The sequence below is a fragment of the Pseudorca crassidens genome, chromosome 8, assembly GCF_039906515.1.
Source record: "Pseudorca crassidens isolate mPseCra1 chromosome 8, mPseCra1.hap1, whole genome shotgun sequence".
In the NCBI taxonomy this organism is placed as follows: domain Eukaryota; kingdom Metazoa; phylum Chordata; class Mammalia; order Artiodactyla; family Delphinidae; genus Pseudorca; species Pseudorca crassidens.
In genome coordinates this window covers 32,218,243-32,236,541 of record NC_090303.1, presented here as the reverse complement: position 1 = coordinate 32,236,541, position 18,299 = coordinate 32,218,243, and the positions used below count along the sequence as shown (strand labels likewise).

Sequence of the window (18,299 nt, the reverse complement as noted above, 5' to 3'; positions counted from 1 at the left end):
CTTGACAACTTCTTTGGTAATGGGCTATGTCCTAATTCCAGTCTAATCAACAGAAGCAACTTCCGTACTTTCAGCTTTAGGTGCTGTGGAGAGAACAGATAAAAACAAAAAATTCTGCCTTCATGCTGTTTACATTCCAGTGAACGGAGACATCAAGGAAAAATAAGAACAATTCAAGGAAGACACAACGCGTCAGTATGGTGCAGGGGAACGCAAGGTGTGTAGTGAAATCCTAGTCCTTTGACGCCTACAAAACCTAATCCCGAATCCCTAAATTCTTCCGGGTCACTGTCGGCTTACCCTCCTCCTCCCACTCCGCCCACGGCCCCACCTTCTGGCCCTGGCCACGCCCACGCTCCTGACGTCAATTTTCCAAGCCCTGCCGCGTTGACCTGGCCTATGGTAAGCCGCAGGCCCGCTCGAGCCCCATTAAGCCCCGCCTCGTGAGTCGACGCGTGGCGACGGCGATGGGGTCGCGGGGCTGCGTGGCGCTGCGGCTCGGGGTGCTCCTGTGGCGCCGGGCCTTCTCCCCGGGAGCGTGGCCCGCGGCGGCCGCGGGACTCAGGCTTCGGCTGCTGTCCGTGGGGCGGCTTCCGGTGGGACCGACGCTCGGCAAGGTCTGCCCGGCCCCCGACCGAGCGCGCGGCCTGCACGGCGGGCCGGGCCTGGAGGAGCGGGCGGAGGGAACAGCCGGCGAGGGGCGCCCGGAGTCAGGCACCGGAGGTACGGGCGAGGAGGAGGGAGCCGGGTCCCAGCTAAAGAGGCTGAGTTCCTCTCTTTTTGCATTTCTCATGGGGTCACAAAACTCCTACAGAGCAGAACTGGAAGGGACTGCAAAGGTTGTCGGCACCAACTTTGCATTTCACAGTGAGGTCAAGAGACGGACTGAAGTCTCCCAAACCCCAGGCGTCTGTCCGAACGGCCACGTCGGACCCCTGGCATCACCACCTCACCGTCCTCATCCCCCTTCACACTTTGTCTAGGGTTCCGAGAAATGGACTTGTCGAGAATGTTGGGGCTTCAGGATTCTGAGGAAGAGCCAGGGTCTGGGGGCTCAGGGGTGCGTAAGAAGCGCTAATAGGAGATGGGGCCAAGTTAAGAGCCTCTAAGTACTGTAAGCTTTTAGAAACTTGAGAGGTGGTAAACAGATCACACCTGTGAAAGGATGTAGTATGAGAGGGAGAGGTTAGCCACTAGGGCCCTGGGAGTCAGCTTTAGAACTGAAGAGAGCTGTTAAGTCCACAGGCTCTTATACACCACGGTGAAGAGCTGAATATCTAAATCTCTAGAGGAAAAACAAAAAACGGTTTTCACAGATAACAGTTGTTACATAACCCAACTGGCATTGTAAGAAAACCTCGAGAGTTCAAAATGAGAATTGCTGTTAAAATTTTAACCCTCCGATTGGTAGATTTGGGGCCACACACTTACTCAGCTAGTTGTCAGTTTCTCTCTCAAATGAAGGTTGTGGACAGATACTACCCAAGAGCCCTTCCAGTTCACAGTTCTAGTTCTGTGACCCTTTGTGGCTGGAATTCAATTTAATGTGCCCCAAAATATTACCACCTCCCCAAATTGTGCTCCAGTTTTCCTCCCCTTTTAAAAATTATTATATTAACCATTATTATTATTTTATTTTATGTTTTTTGGCTGTGTTGGGTCTTTGTTGCTCTGCATGGGCTTTCTCTAGTTGCAGCGAGCGGGGGCTGCTCTTCGCTGTGGTGCGCGGCATTCTCACTGCGGTGGCCTCCCCTGTTGCAGAGCACGGGCTCTAGGCACGCGGCCCTCAGTAGCTGTGCCACGCAGGCCCAGCAGCCGTGGCGCGCAGGCTCAGCAGTTGTGGTGCACAGGCTTAGTTGCTCCAAAGCATGTGGGATCTTCCCGGACCAGGGCTCGAACCCGTGTCCCCTGCATTGGCAGGTGGATTCTTAACCACTGAGCCACCAGGGAATTCCCGTTTTCCTCTCTTTGATTTTTTTTTTTTTTGCGGTACGCGGCCCTCTCACTGTTGTGGTCTCTCCCGTTGCGGAGCACAGACTCCCGGTGCGCAGGCTCAGTGGCCATGGCCCACGGGCCCAGCCTCTCCGCGGCATGCGGGATCTTCCCAGACCGGGGCACGAACCGGTGTCCCCTGCATCGGCAGGCGGACTCTCAACCACTATGCCACCAGGGAAGCCCTCCTCTCTTTGAATAGCAGTTCTCTGCTTGAGCTGTGTTACTCATTTCCTCAGGTACTAGAACAGAAAGCCGTCGTTGCTGATGTCTGGTTCTACTTGCATGTGCTAATAGGAAAGGATGTGTGTGGTGGCTGTCTGTGACCTGCGCACCCTTCCCATAAGTTGAGCAGTGCTGTATGAAAACAGTGCCCAGCTTCAACTTCCAGGAGGCCTAAACACCTTCATGGAGGGATGGTTTCGCTGTCAGCTGCCCGCATCTCTGGGTGCATATCGTGTCTGTCTTTACTTGGCCACCTGACAAAAGCAGATCTTTGTGCATTTCAGATCATACTGGTCCCAAGTTTGACATCGATATGCTGGTTTCACTTCTGAGGCAAGAAAATGCCAGAGACATTTGTGTCATCAAGGTTCCTCCAGAAATGAAATATACAGATTACTTTGTAATTGGTAGTGGAACTTCTACTCGACACTTACATGCCATGGCCTACTACATTGTGAAAATGGTAGGATGCTTTCTTTTTCTTTGGAACCTTTAACTTAATGGAATAGTGTCAATGCATCAGGCGGAAGAGCAGCATTTAAAAACTAAACCCTAAGATTATATAAGAAGCCCAGATTTTTAGAATTTGCATGAGTGTTTTATGTTCTTTGATAGTGAACGTTATGGGGACCAATATCTAGCCTTAGTGGGTCAAGATATTTTACATTCTTGTCTCTTGTGACAAGAAAAATAATACAAAAAAAAAAAAAATTACCTGAGGCAGGCTGGAAGACAGTATAACCCAGAGGGATTTCTAGAGCAAAACTGTCCAGTGTGACACCCACTAGCCCCATGTGGCTATGTAATTATAAAATAAAACTAAAAATTCAGTTCTTCAGTTGTACTAGCCACATTTCAGGTGCTTGGTGGCCACATGTGGCTAATGGCTACCATACTGGACACAAATATAAAACATTTCCATAGTTGCAGAAACTTCTATTGGATAGTGCTGGCCTAGAGTTTAATTCAAATGTTTGAGCATGTCCAGTGTTCCCAGGCACGGTGCTGGGTATTGGGAAGACAAAAATGAAAAGATTTAGTTCTTACCCTCCAAATTCACAGGTCTAGTTGAGGAAAGAGAAGGAAGTTCATTTTCCAACTAGACTGAATAGGAATCAGAATGAGGAAGAAAGCGTACTTGGAAGCTGATTCTGATACCACTCTAGAGGGGAACATACTTCTTTCACCCTGTTGAAAATTGGTCAGAGAGGGAACAGTTAAGACCAAAAGAATAGCTGGGATTGCCTAGAGAAGGGTGGTAAAATAAGGGGCTGAGAACAAAACCCTGGTGCAACATGGCAGAACAAAGGCAGAACAAACAAAGAGGGGGTAGTTGGAGAGTAAGAGAACTAGGGGGGCATGGAGAAGTTAAAAGGCAGGATCCTAGGGTCTCTGTCAGATGTAATAGTAAGACAGAGTAAGTATGACTTAGAAGTGACCATTGGACTTGGAGATATAAAAAGAATGAGAGATTTTTCAGAAAAAGTTTCTGTGGAAGAGCAAGGGAGGGGAATAGAAATTCCTTTTGCAAAAATTTTAGATGAGGGAGAAAAATGCAAGGTCAAGAAAGTTTTGTTCTTGTTTATGGTAAAATATCCGTTACAAAACTGAACATTTTAGCCATTTTTAGGTGTACAGTTAAGTGATGTTAATTACATTCACATTGTTGTGCAACCATTACCACTATCCATCTCCAGAACGTTTTTCTTTTTTCATCTTGCAAAAAACTCTGTACACATTAAACAATAACTTCCCATTCTTCCTTCCCCCAGCCTCTGGTGTCCCCCATACTGCTTTCTGTCTCTGTGAATTTGACTACACTAATAAGTACCTCCTTGAGTGGAATCATACTCTAATTTTCCTTTTGTGACTGGCTTATTTCACTTAGCATAATATTTTTCAAGGTTCATCTGTGTTGTAGCATGTGTCAGAATTTCCTTCTTTTAAGACTGATTATTTCAGTGTATGTATATACCACATTTTATCTTATTCACCCATTGGTGGGCATTTGGGCTGCTTCCACCTTTTGGCTATTGTGAATAATGCTGCTATAAACACGAGTGTAGAAATACCTGTTCAGATCCCTGCTTTTAATTTCATAAGTGGAATTGCCAGATCATGGTAATTCTGTGTTTAATTTTTTGAGGAACCATCACACTTTTACACAGTAGTTGCACCACTTTACATTCCCACCAGCAGTGCACAAGGGTTCCAATTTTTCTACGTCCTTACCAGTTGTTATTTTCTGGTTTGTTGATAATATTGATAGTAATCCTAATGAGAGTGAAGTGGTACCTTGTTGTGCTTTTGATTTGCATTTCCCTAAATTAGTGATGTTGAACATCTTTTCTCATGGTTATTAGCCATTTGTGTATATTCGGAGAAATGCCTATTCAGGTCCTTTGCCCATGTTTTAATCGAGTTTTTTTTTTTATTGTGAAGTTGTAGGAGTTCTCTGTATATTCTGGATATAAATCCCGTATCATCTATGTGATTTGCAAATATTTTCTCCCATTCTGTAGGTTGCCTTCTTACTCTGTTCATTGTGTCCTTTAATGCACCAAAGTTTTAAATTTTTCTCCTGCTGCCTTTGGTCTCATATCCAAGAAATCATTGTGAAATCCAATGTCATGAAGCTTTTCTACTGTGTTTCGTTTTTCTTTTTTTTTGGATTACTTTATGTTTTTATTTTTTTTGAATTTTAGAATTTTATTTTTTTATACAGCAGGTTCTTATTAGTTATCCATTTTATACATATTAGTGTATATATGTAAAACCCAATCTCCCAATTCATCACACCACCACCTGCCCCCTCCACATTCCCCCCTTGGTGTCCATACGTTTGTTCTCTACATCTGTGTCTCTATTTCTGCCCGGCAAACCAGTTCATCTGTACCATTTTTCTAGATTCCACATATATGTGTTAATATGCAATATTTGTTTTTCTCTTTCTGACTTACTTCACTCTGTATGACAGTCTCTAGATCCATCCATGTCTCTACAAATGACCCAATTTTGTTCCTCTGTATGGCTGAGTAATATTCCATTGTATATATGTACCACATCTTCTTTATGCATTCGTCTGTCGATGAGCAATTAGATTGCTTCCATGTCCTGGCTATTGTCAGTAGTGCTGTAATGAACATTGGGGTGTATGTGTCTTTTTGAATTATGGTTTTCTCTGGGAATATGCCCGGTAGTGGGATTGCTGGGTCATATGGTAATTCTATTTTTAGTTTTTAAGGAACCTCCATACTGTTCTCCATAATGGCTGTATCAATTTACATTCCCACTAACACTGCAAGTGGGTTCCCTTTTCTCCACACCCTCTCCAGCATTTGTTTTTTGTAGATTTTCTGATAATGCCCATTATAACCAAAGTGAGGTGATACCTCATTGTAGTTTTGATTTGCATTTCTCTAAAAATTAGTGATGTTTAACATCTTTTCATGTGCTTCTTGGCCATCTGTATGTCTTCTTTGGAGAAATGTCTATTTAGGTCTTCTGCCCATTTTTGAATTGGGTTGTTTGTATTTTTAATATTGAGCTGCATGAGTTGTTTATATATTTTGGAGATTAATCCTTTCTCCGTTGATTCATTTGCAAATATTTTTTCCCATTCTGAGGGTTGTCTTTTCGTCTTGCTTGTAATTTCCTTTGCTTTGCAAAAGCTTTTAAGTTTCATTAAGTCCTATTTGTTTATTTTTGTTTTTATTTCCATTACTTTAGGAGGTGGATCAAAAGAGATCTTGCTGTGATTTATGTCAGAGAGCGTTCTTCCTATGTTTTCCTCTAAGAGTTTTATAGTGTCCACTCTTACATTTAGGTCTCTAATCCATTTTGAGTTTATTTTTGTGTATGGTGTTAGGGAGTGTTCTAATTTCATTCTTTTACATGTAGCTGTCCAGTCTTCCCAGCACCACTTATTGAAGAGACTGCCTTTTCTCCATTGTATATCCTTGCCTCCTTTGTCATAGATTAGTTGACCACAGGTGCATGAGTTTATCTCTGGGCTTTCTATCCTGTTCCATTGATCTATATTTTTGTTTTTGTGCCAGTACCGTATGGTCTTGATTACTGTAGCTTTGTAGTATAGTCTGAAGGGAGTCTGATTCCTTCAGCTCCATTTTTTTCCCTCAAGACTGATTGCTTTGGCTATTCGGAGTCTTTTGTGTCTCCATACAGATTTTAAGATTTCTTGTTCTAGTTCTGTAAAAAATGCCATTGGTAATTTGATAGGGATTGCATTGAATCTGTAGATTGCTTTGGGTAGTATAGTGATTTTCACAATATTGATTCTTCCAATCCAAGAACATGGTATATCTCTCCATCTGTTTGTATCATCTTAATTTCTTTCATCAGTGTCTTATAGTTTTCTGCATACAGGTGTTTTGTCTCCCTAGTTAGGTTTATTCTGAGGGATTTTATTCTTTTTGTTGCAATGGTAAATGGGAGTGTTTCCTTAATTTCTCTTTCAGGTTTTTCATCATTAGTGTGTAGGAATGCAAGAGATTTCTGTGCATTAATTTTGTATTCTGCAACTTTACCAGATTCATTGATTAGCTCTAGTAGTTTTCTGGTGGCATCTTTAGGATTCTCTATGTATTCTGCAAACAGAATTCTCATGTCTTCTGCAAACAGTGACAGTTTTACTTCTTCTTTTCCAAGTTGTATTCCTTTTATGTCTTTTTCTTCTCTGATTGCCATGGCTAGGACTTCCAAAACTATGTTGAATAATAGTGGTGAGAGTGGACATCCTTGTCTTGTTCCTGATCTTAGAGGAAATGCTTTCAGTTTTTCACCATTGAGAATGATGTTTGCTGTGGGTTTGTCATATATGGCCTTTATTATGTTGAGGTAGGTTCCCTCTATGCCCACTTTCTGGAGAGTTTTTATCATAAATGGGTGATGAATTTTGTCAAAAGCTTTTTCTGCATCTATTGTGATGATCATATGGTTTTTATTCTTCAATTTGTTAATATGCTATACCACATTGATTTGTGTATATTGAAGAATCCTTGCATCCCTGGGATAAATCCCACTTGATCATGGTGTATGGTCCTTTTAATGTGTTGTTGGATTCTGTTTGCTAGTATTTTGTTGAGGATTTTTGCGTCTATATTCATCAGTGATATTGGTCTGTAATTTTCCTTTTTTGTAGTATCTTTGTCTGGTTTTGGTATCAGGGTGATGGTGGCCTCATAGAATGAGTTCGGGAGTGTTCCTTCCTCTGCAATTTTTTGGAAGAGTTTGAGATGGATGGGTGTTAGGTCTTCTCTAAATGTTTGATAGAATTCACCTGTGAAGCCATGTGGCCCTGGACTTTTGTTTGTTGGAAGATTTTTAATCACAGTTTCAATTTCATTACTTGTGATTGGTTTTTTCTTATTTTCTATTTCTTCCTAGTTCACTCTTGGAAGGTTATACCTTTCTAAGAATTTGTCAATTTCTTCCAGGTTGTCCAATTTATTGGCATAGAGTTGCTTGTAGTAGTTTCTCAGGATGGTTTGTATGTCTGTGGTGTCTGTTGCAACTTCTTTTTCATTTCTAAGTTTATTGATATGAGTCCTCTCTCTCTTTTTCTCCGTTTTTTTGGCTAGTGGTTTATCAATTTTGTTTACCTTCTCAAAGAACCAGCTTTTAGTTTTATTGATCTTTGCTATTGTTTTCTTTGTTTCTGTTTCATTTATTTCTGCTCTGAACTTTACGATTTCTTTCCTTCTGCTAACTTTGGGTTTTGTTTGTTCTTCTTTCTCTAGTTCCTTTAGGTGTAAGTTTAGTTTGAGATTTTTCTTGTTTCTTGAGGTAGGCTTGTATTGCTATAAACTTCCCTCTTAGAACTGCTTTTGCTGCATCCCATAGTCTTTGGATCTTCATGTTTTCGTTGTAATTTGTCTCTGGGTATTTTTTCATTTCCTCTTTGATTTCTTCAGTGATCTCTTAGTAACGTATTGTTTAGCCTCCATGTGTTTGTTTTTTACGTTTTTTTCCCAGTAATTGATTTCTAATCTCATAGCGTTGTGGTCAGAAAAGATGCTTGATATGATTTCAATTTTCTTAAATTTACTGGGGCTTGAATTGTGACCCAAGATGTGATCTATCCTGGAGAATTGTCCGTTTGCACTTGAGAAGAAAGTGTAATCTGCTGTTTTTGGATAGAATGTCCAAAAATATCAGTTAAATCTGTCTGGTCTATTGTGTCATTTAAAGCTTGTGTTTCCTTATTAATTTTCTGTTTGGATGATGTGTCCACTGGTTTAAGTGAGGTGTTAAAGTCCTGCACTATTTTTGTGTTACTGTTGATTTCTTCTTTTATAGCTGTTAGCAGTTGCTTTATGTATTGAGGTGCTCCTATGTTGGGTGCATATATATTTATAATTGTTATATCTTCTTCTTGTATTGATCCCTTGATCATTATGTAGTGTCCTTCCTTGTCTCTTATAACATTATTTTATTTTATTTTATTTTTTACCCCTTTATAACTGTATAGTGATCTTATTTGCCTCTTGTTAGTTTTAGCTTAAAGTCTATTTTGTCAGATGTAAGTGTAGCTACCCCTCCTCTCTTTCTATTTTTATTTACATGGAATGTATTTTTCCATCACTTCACTTTCAGTCTATGTGTGTCTGTAAAGCTGAAGTGAATCTTTTGTAGGCAGCATATGGTTGAAAATTTTTTTTAACATCTTTATTGGAGTATAATTGCTTTACAATGGTGTGTTAGTTTCTGCTTTACAACAAAATGAATCAGTTATATATATACATATGTTCCCATATCTCATCCCTCTTGAGTCTCCCTCCCTCCCACCCTCCCTATCCCACCCCTCCAGGCGATCACAAAGCACCAAGCTGATCTCCCTGAGCTATGCGGCTGCTTCCCACTAGCTATCTACCTTACGTTTGGTAGTGTTTATATGTCCATGCCTCTCTTTCGCTTTGTCACAGCTTACCCTTCCCCCTCCCCAACATTCTTTATTTTAAAGTTTATTTTATCTGATATGAGTATTGCTATTCCAGGTTTCTTTTGATTCCCATTTGCATGGGATATCTTTTACCATCCCCTCACTTTTCACTCTGTATGTGTCCCTAGGTCTGAAGTGGGTCTCTTGTAGACAGCATATATATGGGTCTTGTTTTTGTATCCATTCAGCAAGCCTGTGTCTTTTGGTTGGAGCATTTAATCCATTCATGTTTAAGGTAATTATCGATATGTATGCTCCTATGACCATTTTCTTAATTGTTATGGGTTTGTTTTTGTAGGTCCTTTTCTTCTCTTGTGTTTCCCACTTAGAGAAGGTCCTTTAGCATTTGTTGTAGAGTTGGTTTGGTGGTGCTGAATTCTCTTTTGCTTCTCTGTAAAGCTTTTGATTTCTCCATCAAATCTGAATGAGATCCTTGCTGGGTAGAGTAATCTTGGTTGTAGGGTCTTCCCTTTCATCACTTGAAATATATCATGGCACTCCCTTCTGGCTTGTAGAGTTTCTGCTGAGAAATCAGCTGTTAACCTTATGGGAGTTCCCTTGTATGTTATTTGTCATTTTTCCCTTGTTGCTTTCAATAATTTTTCTTTGTCTTTAATTTTTGTCAGTTTGATTACTGTGTGTCTCAGTGTGTTTCTGCTTCCTGGGACTCTCTGTGCTTCCTGGACTTGGGTGGCTATTTCCTTTCCCACGTTAGGGAAGTTTTCGACTATAATCTCTTCAAATATTTTCTCGGGTCCTTTCTGTCTCCTCCTTCTGGGACCCCAGTGATGCGAATGTTGTTGCATTTAATGTTGTCCCAGAGGTCTCTTAGGCTGTCTTCATTTCTTTTCATTCTTTTTTCTTTATTCTGTTCCATGGCAGTGAATTTCACCATTCTGTCTTCCAGGTCACTTATCTGTCTTCTCCCTCAGTTATTCTGCTATTGGTTCCTTCTAGTGTATTTTTCATTTCAGTTATTGTATTTTTTATCTCTGTTTGTTTGTTCTTTAATTCTTCTAGGTCTTTGTTAAACATTTCTTGCACCTTCTCGATCTTTGCCTCCATTCTTTTTCCGAGGTCCTGGATCATCTTCACTGTCATTATTCTGAATTCCTTTTCTGGAAGGTTGCCTCTCTCCACTTCATTTAGTTGTTTTTCTGGGGGTTTATCTTGTTCCTTCATCTGGTACATAGCCCTCTGCCTTTTCATCTTGTCTCTCTGTGGATGTGGTTTTTGTTCCACAGGCTGCAGGATTGTGGTTCTTCTTGCTTCTGCTGTCTGCCCTCTGGTGGATGAGGCTATCTAAGAGGCTTGTGCAAGTTTCCTGATGGGAGGGACTGGTGGTGGGTAGAGCTGGCTGTTGCTCTGGTGGGCAGAGCTCAGTAAAACTTTAATCCGCTTGTCTACTGATGGGTGGGGCTGATTTCCCTCCCTGTTGGCTGTTTGGCCTGAGGTGACCCAACACTGGAGCCCACCTGGCTCTTTGGTGGGGCTAATAGCAGACTCTGGGAGGGCTCACACCAAGGAATACTTCCCAGAACTTCTGCTGCCAGTGACCTTGTCCTCACGGTGAGCCACAGCCACCCCCTGCCTCTGCAGGGGACCCTCCAACACTAGCAGGTAGGTCTGATTCAGTGTCCTATGGGGTCACTGCTTCTTTCCCTGGGTCCCGATGCGCACACTACTTTGTGTGTGCCCTCCAAGAGTGGACTCTGTTTCCCCCAGTCGTGTTGGAGTCCTGCAATCAAATCCCACTAGCCTTCAAAGTCTGGTTCTCTAGGAATTCCTCCTCTTGTTGCCGGACCCCCAGGTTGGGAAGCCTGGCGTGGGGCTCAGAACCTTCACTCCAGTGGGTGTACTTCTGTGGTATAAGTGTTCACCAGTTTGTGAGTCACCAGCCAGCAGTTATAGGATTTATTTTATTGTGATTGTGCCCCTCCCACCATCTCATTGTGGCTTCTCCTTTGTCTTTGGTTGTGGGGTATCTTATTTGGTGAGTTCCAGTGTCTTACTGTTGATGATTGTTCAGCAGTTAGTTGTGATTCTGGTGCTCTTGCAAGAGGGAGTGAGCGCACGTCCTTCTTCTTTGCCATCTTGAACCAATCTTATCCACTGTGTTTTCTTCTAAGAGTTTTATAGTTTTAGATTTCGTGTTTGGGTCTTTGGTATTCAGTTAGTTTTTGTAGATGGTGTCAGGTAAAGACTCCAGCTTCATTCTCTTGCATGTAGATAATCTAGTTTTCCCAGCACCATTTGTTGAAAGGACTGCCTTTCCCTATTGAATGGACTTGGCACCCTTGTTGAAAAATCATTTGACCATATGGGCTCTTTGTTTTGTTCCAGTGGTCTATAAGTTTATCTTAATCACTGTTTTGATTCCTGTAGCTTTGTAGTAAGTTTTTAAATCAGGAAACTTGAGATCTTCAACTGTGCTCTTCCCTTTCAGGATTGTTTTTGGCTATTTGGGGTCTCTTTAGATTACATATAAATTTTAGGATGGATTTTTCTATTTCTACAAAGAAAAGTCACTGATAGAGATTGATTGTATTGAATCTGTAGATAAAGTATTAATGATATTGTGTTCCAATTCATGGATACAGATTATTGTATTTCAGTGTACGAGTCTTGCTTCCATGGTTATGTTTATTTCTAAGTATTTTATCCTTTTTGATTCTATTGTAAATAGAAATATTTTCTTTTTTAAAAAAATTAATTTATTTATTGATGGCTGAGTTGGGTCTTCATTGCTGCACACAGCCTTCCTCTGGTTGCAGTGAGCAGGGGCTACTCTTCGTTGTGGTGTGTGGGCTTCTCATTGCAGTGGCTTCTCGTTGTGGAGCACAGGCTCTAGGCGTACGGGCTTCAGTAGCTGTGGCATGCAGGCTCAGTAGTTGTGGCTCACAGGCTCTAGAGCACAGGCTCAGTAGTTGTGGTGCACGGGCTTAGTTGCTCTGTGGCACGTGGGATCTTCCTGGGCCAGGGCTCGAACCCGTGTCCCTTGCGTTGGCAGGCAGATTCTTAACCACTGCGCCACCAGGGAAGCCCTAGGGTTTTCTATGTATAAAGAGCATGTCATCTGCAAATTGAGACAATTTTATTTCTTCCTATCCAATTTTGTTACTTTTTTCTTTTGTTTTCCCTTGCTCTAATTGTCATGGCTAGAACTTCCAGTACTGTGTTGAGTAGAAGGTGGCAAAAGTGGGCATTCTTGTGTTGTTCCTGATCTGAGAGGAAAAACTTTCAGTTTTTTGCCATCAAGTATCATGATAGCTAATCTCCATGGCCTCTTCATGTATGGCCTTTATTACCTTAAGGTAGGTTTGGGTTTTTTTTGCTTATCTCTGTTGAGTTTTTATCATGAAAGGGTATTGAACTTTGTCAAATGCTTTTTCTGCATAAATTTGAAATGATCCTGTGGTTTTCGTCTTTCATTTTGTTAATGTGGTTTATTACATTGATTTTTTAAATTAATCAATCTATTTTTGGCTGTGTTGGGTCTTTGTTGCTGTGCGTGGGCTGTTTCTGGTAGTGGCAAGTGGGGGCTACTCTTTGTTGCAGTGTGCAGGCTTCTCATTGCGGTGGCTTCTCGTTGCAGAACACAGGCTCTAGGCACGTGGGCTTCAGTAGTTGTGGCACGTGGGCTCAGTAGTTGTGGCTCATGGGCTCTAGAGCATAGGCTCTCGTAGTTGGGGCGCACGGGGTTAGTTGCTCCATGGCATGTGGGATCTTGCCAGACAAGGGCTCGAACCCATGTCCCCTACATTGGCAGGTGGATTCCTAACCACTGTGCCACTAGGGAAGTCCCTACATTGGTTTTTTCATGTGGAATCATCCTTACGTTCCAGAAATAAATCCCATGTGGTGTTGATATATAATTTTTTGAATGCAGTATTGAATTAGGTTTGCTAGTATTTCATTCAGGAGTTTTCCATCAGTATTCATCAAGGATATTGGCCTGTAGTGTTTTCTTATAGGGTCTTTGTCTGGTCTTGGTATCAGGTTAATGCTACTCCCATAGAATAAGTTAGGAAGTGTTCCCGCCTCTTCAGTTTTTTGGAAGAGTTTTAGCAAAATTTGATGTGAGCTTATGTTTAAGTATTTGGTAGAATTCACCAGTGAAGAAGCTGTGTGGTCCAGGGCTTTTCTTTGTTGGGAGGTTTTTTTCCTTCCTTCTTCTCTGTGTGTTCTTTTCTCTATACCCCACCCTTTCGTTTGAGATACAGTTGTGTTGGGAGGTTTTTGATTAATGACTCAATCCTGTTGCTATTATTGAATAGGGCTATTCATACTTTCTGTTTCTTCATGATGCAGTCTTGATAGGTTGTGTGTTTCTAGGAATTTGTCCATTCTAGGTTTTCCAGTTTGTTGTGTCTCTAATGTCTCCTCACTCATTTCTGATTTTAGTTATCTGGGGGTTTATTGATCAATTTTGTTGATCTTTTTGAAAAATGAAATCTTGGTTTCATTGATTTTTGTCTATTTTGTTTTAATTTGGTCATTGACTTCTTCCTTCTGCCAGCTTTAAGTTTAATTTGTTCATTTCCTAGTTCTTTTTATTTTATAATATTTATTGGACTATAGTTGATTTACAATGTTGTGTTAGTTTCAGGTATACAGCAAAGTGAATCAGTTATACATACATCCACTCTTTTTTAGATTCCTTTCCCATATAGATCATTACAGAGTATTGTGTAGAGCTCCCTGTGCTATATACAGTAGGTCCTTATTAGTTATCTATTTCATATATAGTAGTGTGTATGTATCAATCCCAATCTCCCAATTTGTCCACCCCCGCCCACCCCCACCCCCCGCTTTTCCCCCCAGTAACCATAAGTTTGTCTTCTAAATCTGTGACTCTATTTCTGCTTTGTAAATAAGTTCATTTGTACCATTTTTTTTTAGATTCCACATATAAGCGATATCATGATACTTGTCTTTGTCTGACTTCACTTAGTATGATAATCTCTAGGTCCATCCATGTGCCTGCAAATGGCATTCTTTCTTTCTTTTTTATGGCTGAGTAATATTCCATTGTATATAGGTACCACATCTTCTTTATCCGCTCCTCTGTCAATGGACATTTAGGTTGCTTCCATGTCTTGGCTATTGTAAATAGCACTGCAGTGAACATTGGGATGCATGTGTCTTTTTGAGTTATGGTTTTCTCTGGATATATGCCCAGGAGTGGGCTTGCTGGATCATATGGTAGTTCTGTATACATCTATATCTGTATATCTATCTATATCTTTATATATCTCTATCTCTTAAGGTAGGTTTTTTGACCATGCCGCATGGTGTGCAGGATCTTAGTTCCCCACCCAGGGATTGAAGCCACACCCCTGCAGTGTTAACCACTGGACTGCCAGGGAAGTCTCTCATGGTAGTTCTATATTTAGTCTTTTGAGGAACCTCCATACTGTTCTCCATAGTGGCTGTACCAATTTGCATTCCCACCAACACTGTAGGAGGGTTCCCTTTTCTCCACATCCTCTCCAGCATTTATTTATTTAAATTAACTTTTATTGGAGTATAGTTGAGTTACAGTGTTGTTAGTTTCTGCTGTACAGCAAAGCGAATCAGTTATACATATATCCAGTCTTTTTTAGATTCTTTTCTCATATAGGTCATTACAGAGTATTGAGTAGAGTTCCCTCAATACTCTTATTAGTTCTTACAGTCGGTTCTTATTAGTTATATATTTTATATATAGTATCTACAGTATATGTCTATCCCAATCTCCCAATTTATCCCCCCTCCCCCCAGATAACCATAAGTTTGTTTTCTATATCTGTGACTCTATTTGTTTTGTAAATAAGGTCATTTGTACCATTTTTTTAGATTCCACATATAAGTGATATCATATGATATCTGTCTGATTTACTTCACTCAGTATGATAATCTCTAGGTCCATGTTGCTGCAAATGGCATTATTTCATTCTTTTTTATGGCCGAGTAATATTCCATTGTATATATGTACCACATCTTTATCCAGTCCTCCAACTATGGACATTTCAGTTGCTTCCATGTCTTGGCTTTTGTAAATAGTGCTGCAGTGAACATTGGGATACATCTGTCTTTTTCACTTATGGTTTTCTCTGGATATATGCCCAGGAGTGGGATTGCTGGGTCATATGGTAATTCTATTTTTAGTGTTTTAAGGAACCTCCATATTGTTCTCCATAGTGGTTGTATCAATTTACATTCCCACCAACAGTGCAAGAGGGTTCCCTTTTCTCCACACCCTCTCTAGCGTTTATTATTTGTCGATTTTTTGATGGTGCATTTCCTAGTTCTTTAAGATATAAATTCATGTTGTTGATTTGGGAACTATTTTTTTCATGTAAGCACATACAGCTATAAATTTCCTTCTTATTGCTGCTCTCACTGCATTCTATAACTTCATTTGTCTCAAGATATTTTCTAATTTCCCTTGTGATTTCTTCTTTGATCAGTTTAAGGTAATAAAACAGTTGATTTCCACATATTTGTGGATTTTCTAGTTTTGCTTCTGTTGATTTCTAGTTCATTTCATTGTGATCAGAAATACTTTATATGAGTTTTATCTTTGAATTTATTAAGACTTGTTTTGTTGCCTAACATATGATCTATCCTGGAGAATGTTCCACGTGCACTTGAGAAAAGTGTGTATTCTGCTGTTGTTGGGTAGAATGTTCTGTTAATGTCCATTAGGTTCAATTGGTCTGTAGTGCTGTTCAAGTTCTCTATTTCCTTATTGATCCTCCATCCATTAATGCAAATAGGGTATTGAGTCTGCTATATTACTGGGTTAGCTCTGATTTTTGGTGCATGTTTCTAATTGTTATGTCATCTTGGTTGGTTGACCCTTTTATCATTATATAATGTCCTTGTCTTGTAATAGTATTTTTTTCTAACATTAGTGTATTTGTTGTTTTAGACCATTCATGGAATCTGCTGGGAAAAGAGATTATGGGATGATAAAATCCCATTAACATTGTCATGAAAGTAGATGAGATGGAATCATTAAAACTGAGAAGACTAGCCTTAAAACAGGAAGGCAGCATCTGTCTCCCCTGAGAGGGAAAGGAAGCTGGGATGGACAGAAGGGATGATATATGTGAGAAGTGGATATTGAGAGAGTTTAGGCCTGCCTCTGAGGCACCTTGGTAAATGAGTGAGTTGGCCCTGTCAGAAGGGTTTGGGCAGGAGGATTCAGGAGACAGGTATAGGAGGTGGGTAGGATTTAAGGGGGAAAAAAGTTTCCGTATGTTTATATTAAGGGGCATGGTGTAGCTGTGAGGAATGAATAAGTTAGTTGCCAAGTTAAGACCAAGAAAAATACCCCCAGACGCTCAATAAGAACAGAGATTTCCCCTATCCTCTTCCCCTTTAATATGTGATCTGGTTTTTTTCAGTACAAATACCTGAAACATAAAAGTGAGCCTCATGTTAAGATCGAAGGGAAGGACACAGATGACTGGCTCTGTGTGGACTTTGGTAAGTTATTTTGGCACATTCTACAGATAAATATTTGATATTGCACTAATCTTGAACTGTTTTCAGTTGTAAAAGGATTGAGATCTGTGTTTCTCCACATACATTTTTCTTTTTAACTTGAGAATTTTATTTTTTTATACAGCAGGTTCTTATTATCTCCACATACAATTTTTGAAGTGTGTCTAAAATAGGTTTTCTTATAACTTAGTTGGTCTTATTCACATGTGAAATCCTCATGTCACATGGTATGTATGTAAGTTGCCATACAGGTCAGAAAGCTGATGGAGAACAGGATGGATAACATGGGAGAGATCCCCTAGTGGTGGTGGAAGGCACCTTGGGGTACACATAACCTCGGCCTTAAATAACTCAGATAAGGTGAAGGGCATTCTAGGCACAGGAAAGGACAAGAGCAGAGGACTAGAATTTTGAAAAGATTTAACAAATTTGGGTATTAATACATACATAGTTTCAAAGTATTTCCCCAAAAGATAGTTAATACAAAGGGAAAAACAGTAACTGAAGAACTGTGAAGGGTCTGAGATTTTATCTTACGTGTAAGCTAACAAGTTAGTCAAGGTTTGATGAAGCACAGTCTGTTACTCAGCAACAGCAGTAGCCAGCATCAAGCACCATTTGCACCAGGGTCCCTGAGCAACACAGGACCAGATGACACCTGTGAAGTTCTAAGAGAAGAGCCCTGAGATGAGGGTATCTACATCTTTTATAATGGGCAGGAAGCAGGCCTGCGTTTGCTCTGGTGGAAAACACTTTTTCGGCCAAGGCTATATGTCAGGGTTTCTCAGCCTTGCCACTATTAACATTTTTGGCCAGGTAGTTCAGGTGCTGAGGAATATCCTGTGCATTGTAGGATGTTCTTCTCTTCTCCACCCCCCCAACTGTGAAAATCAAAAATGTCCCTTATTGAAAACCACTGCTGTAAGCATACTTGTGCTTTGATCCAGAGGGAGACAGCAGTTCTGAGAATATTTGCCAACATACTTAAAAATATAGTCCAGAACAAAAGCCTGTCAGTGTTTTGCTCACAGGCTGCGCAGACAGTCCTTGGAGGACTGTCTCCCAAGCAAACCCCATCACGAGTAATGTTACATATTGATATCATAAACCTCCTGTATGATGCACTGAGAAAAGCACAGCGTCACTTCTGTGGTATTTTTGCTGGATGGTGTCCACAATTTGCATTTCTAACAAGTTCTCAGGTAATGCTAATCTGGGGTTCACACTTTGAGAACCACTGTTCTAACTGTCAGAGGTTTGTGAGATCACAAGGGTAGAAGCAAATGAACTGCTTCTTCATTGTAAGTCTTATCTGTCCTTGATAGGCAGCATGGTGATTCATTTGATGCTTCCAGAAACCAGAGAAACGTATGAATTAGAGAAATTATGGACCCTTCGTTCTTATGATGACCAGTTAGCTCAGATAGCACCTGAGACCTTACCTGAAGACTTCATTCTTGGAATAGAAGATGACACTTCATCTCTGGCTCCTGTGGAGTTTAAATGTGAATAAAATGGTATGAACTGCTTTCGTCATTTCAGATTTGGATTGAGTCACTTATAAACCCTGCCTAGCTGGTTGTTGTCAAAACAAGTCTTATCTGTGGACACTAATCCTAACTGACAC

The 18,299-nt window shown here is 40.6% G+C and overlaps 1 protein-coding gene across 6 annotated transcripts in view; it reads left to right on the top strand.

The window, feature by feature from the left end:
- The first annotated feature begins 424 nt into the window (after positions 1 to 424).
- MALSU1 (mitochondrial assembly of ribosomal large subunit 1) overlaps positions 425 to 18,299 on the top strand; it is a 30,680-nt gene continuing 12,805 nt past the window's right edge. For all 6 annotated transcript variants that reach the window (XR_010945435.1, XR_010945433.1, XR_010945432.1 and 3 more), the window contains exons 1-4: positions 425 to 723; positions 2,502 to 2,680; positions 16,573 to 16,654; positions 17,998 to 18,189. Coding sequence is in view for 1 of the 6 variants with exons in the window: in XM_067746153.1 (XP_067602254.1) it covers positions 468 to 723; positions 2,502 to 2,680; positions 16,573 to 16,654; positions 17,998 to 18,185 (705 nt within the window). In the remaining 5 variants the exon portion in view is untranslated. The remainder of the gene's footprint in view (positions 724 to 2,501; positions 2,681 to 16,572; positions 16,655 to 17,997; positions 18,190 to 18,299) is intronic.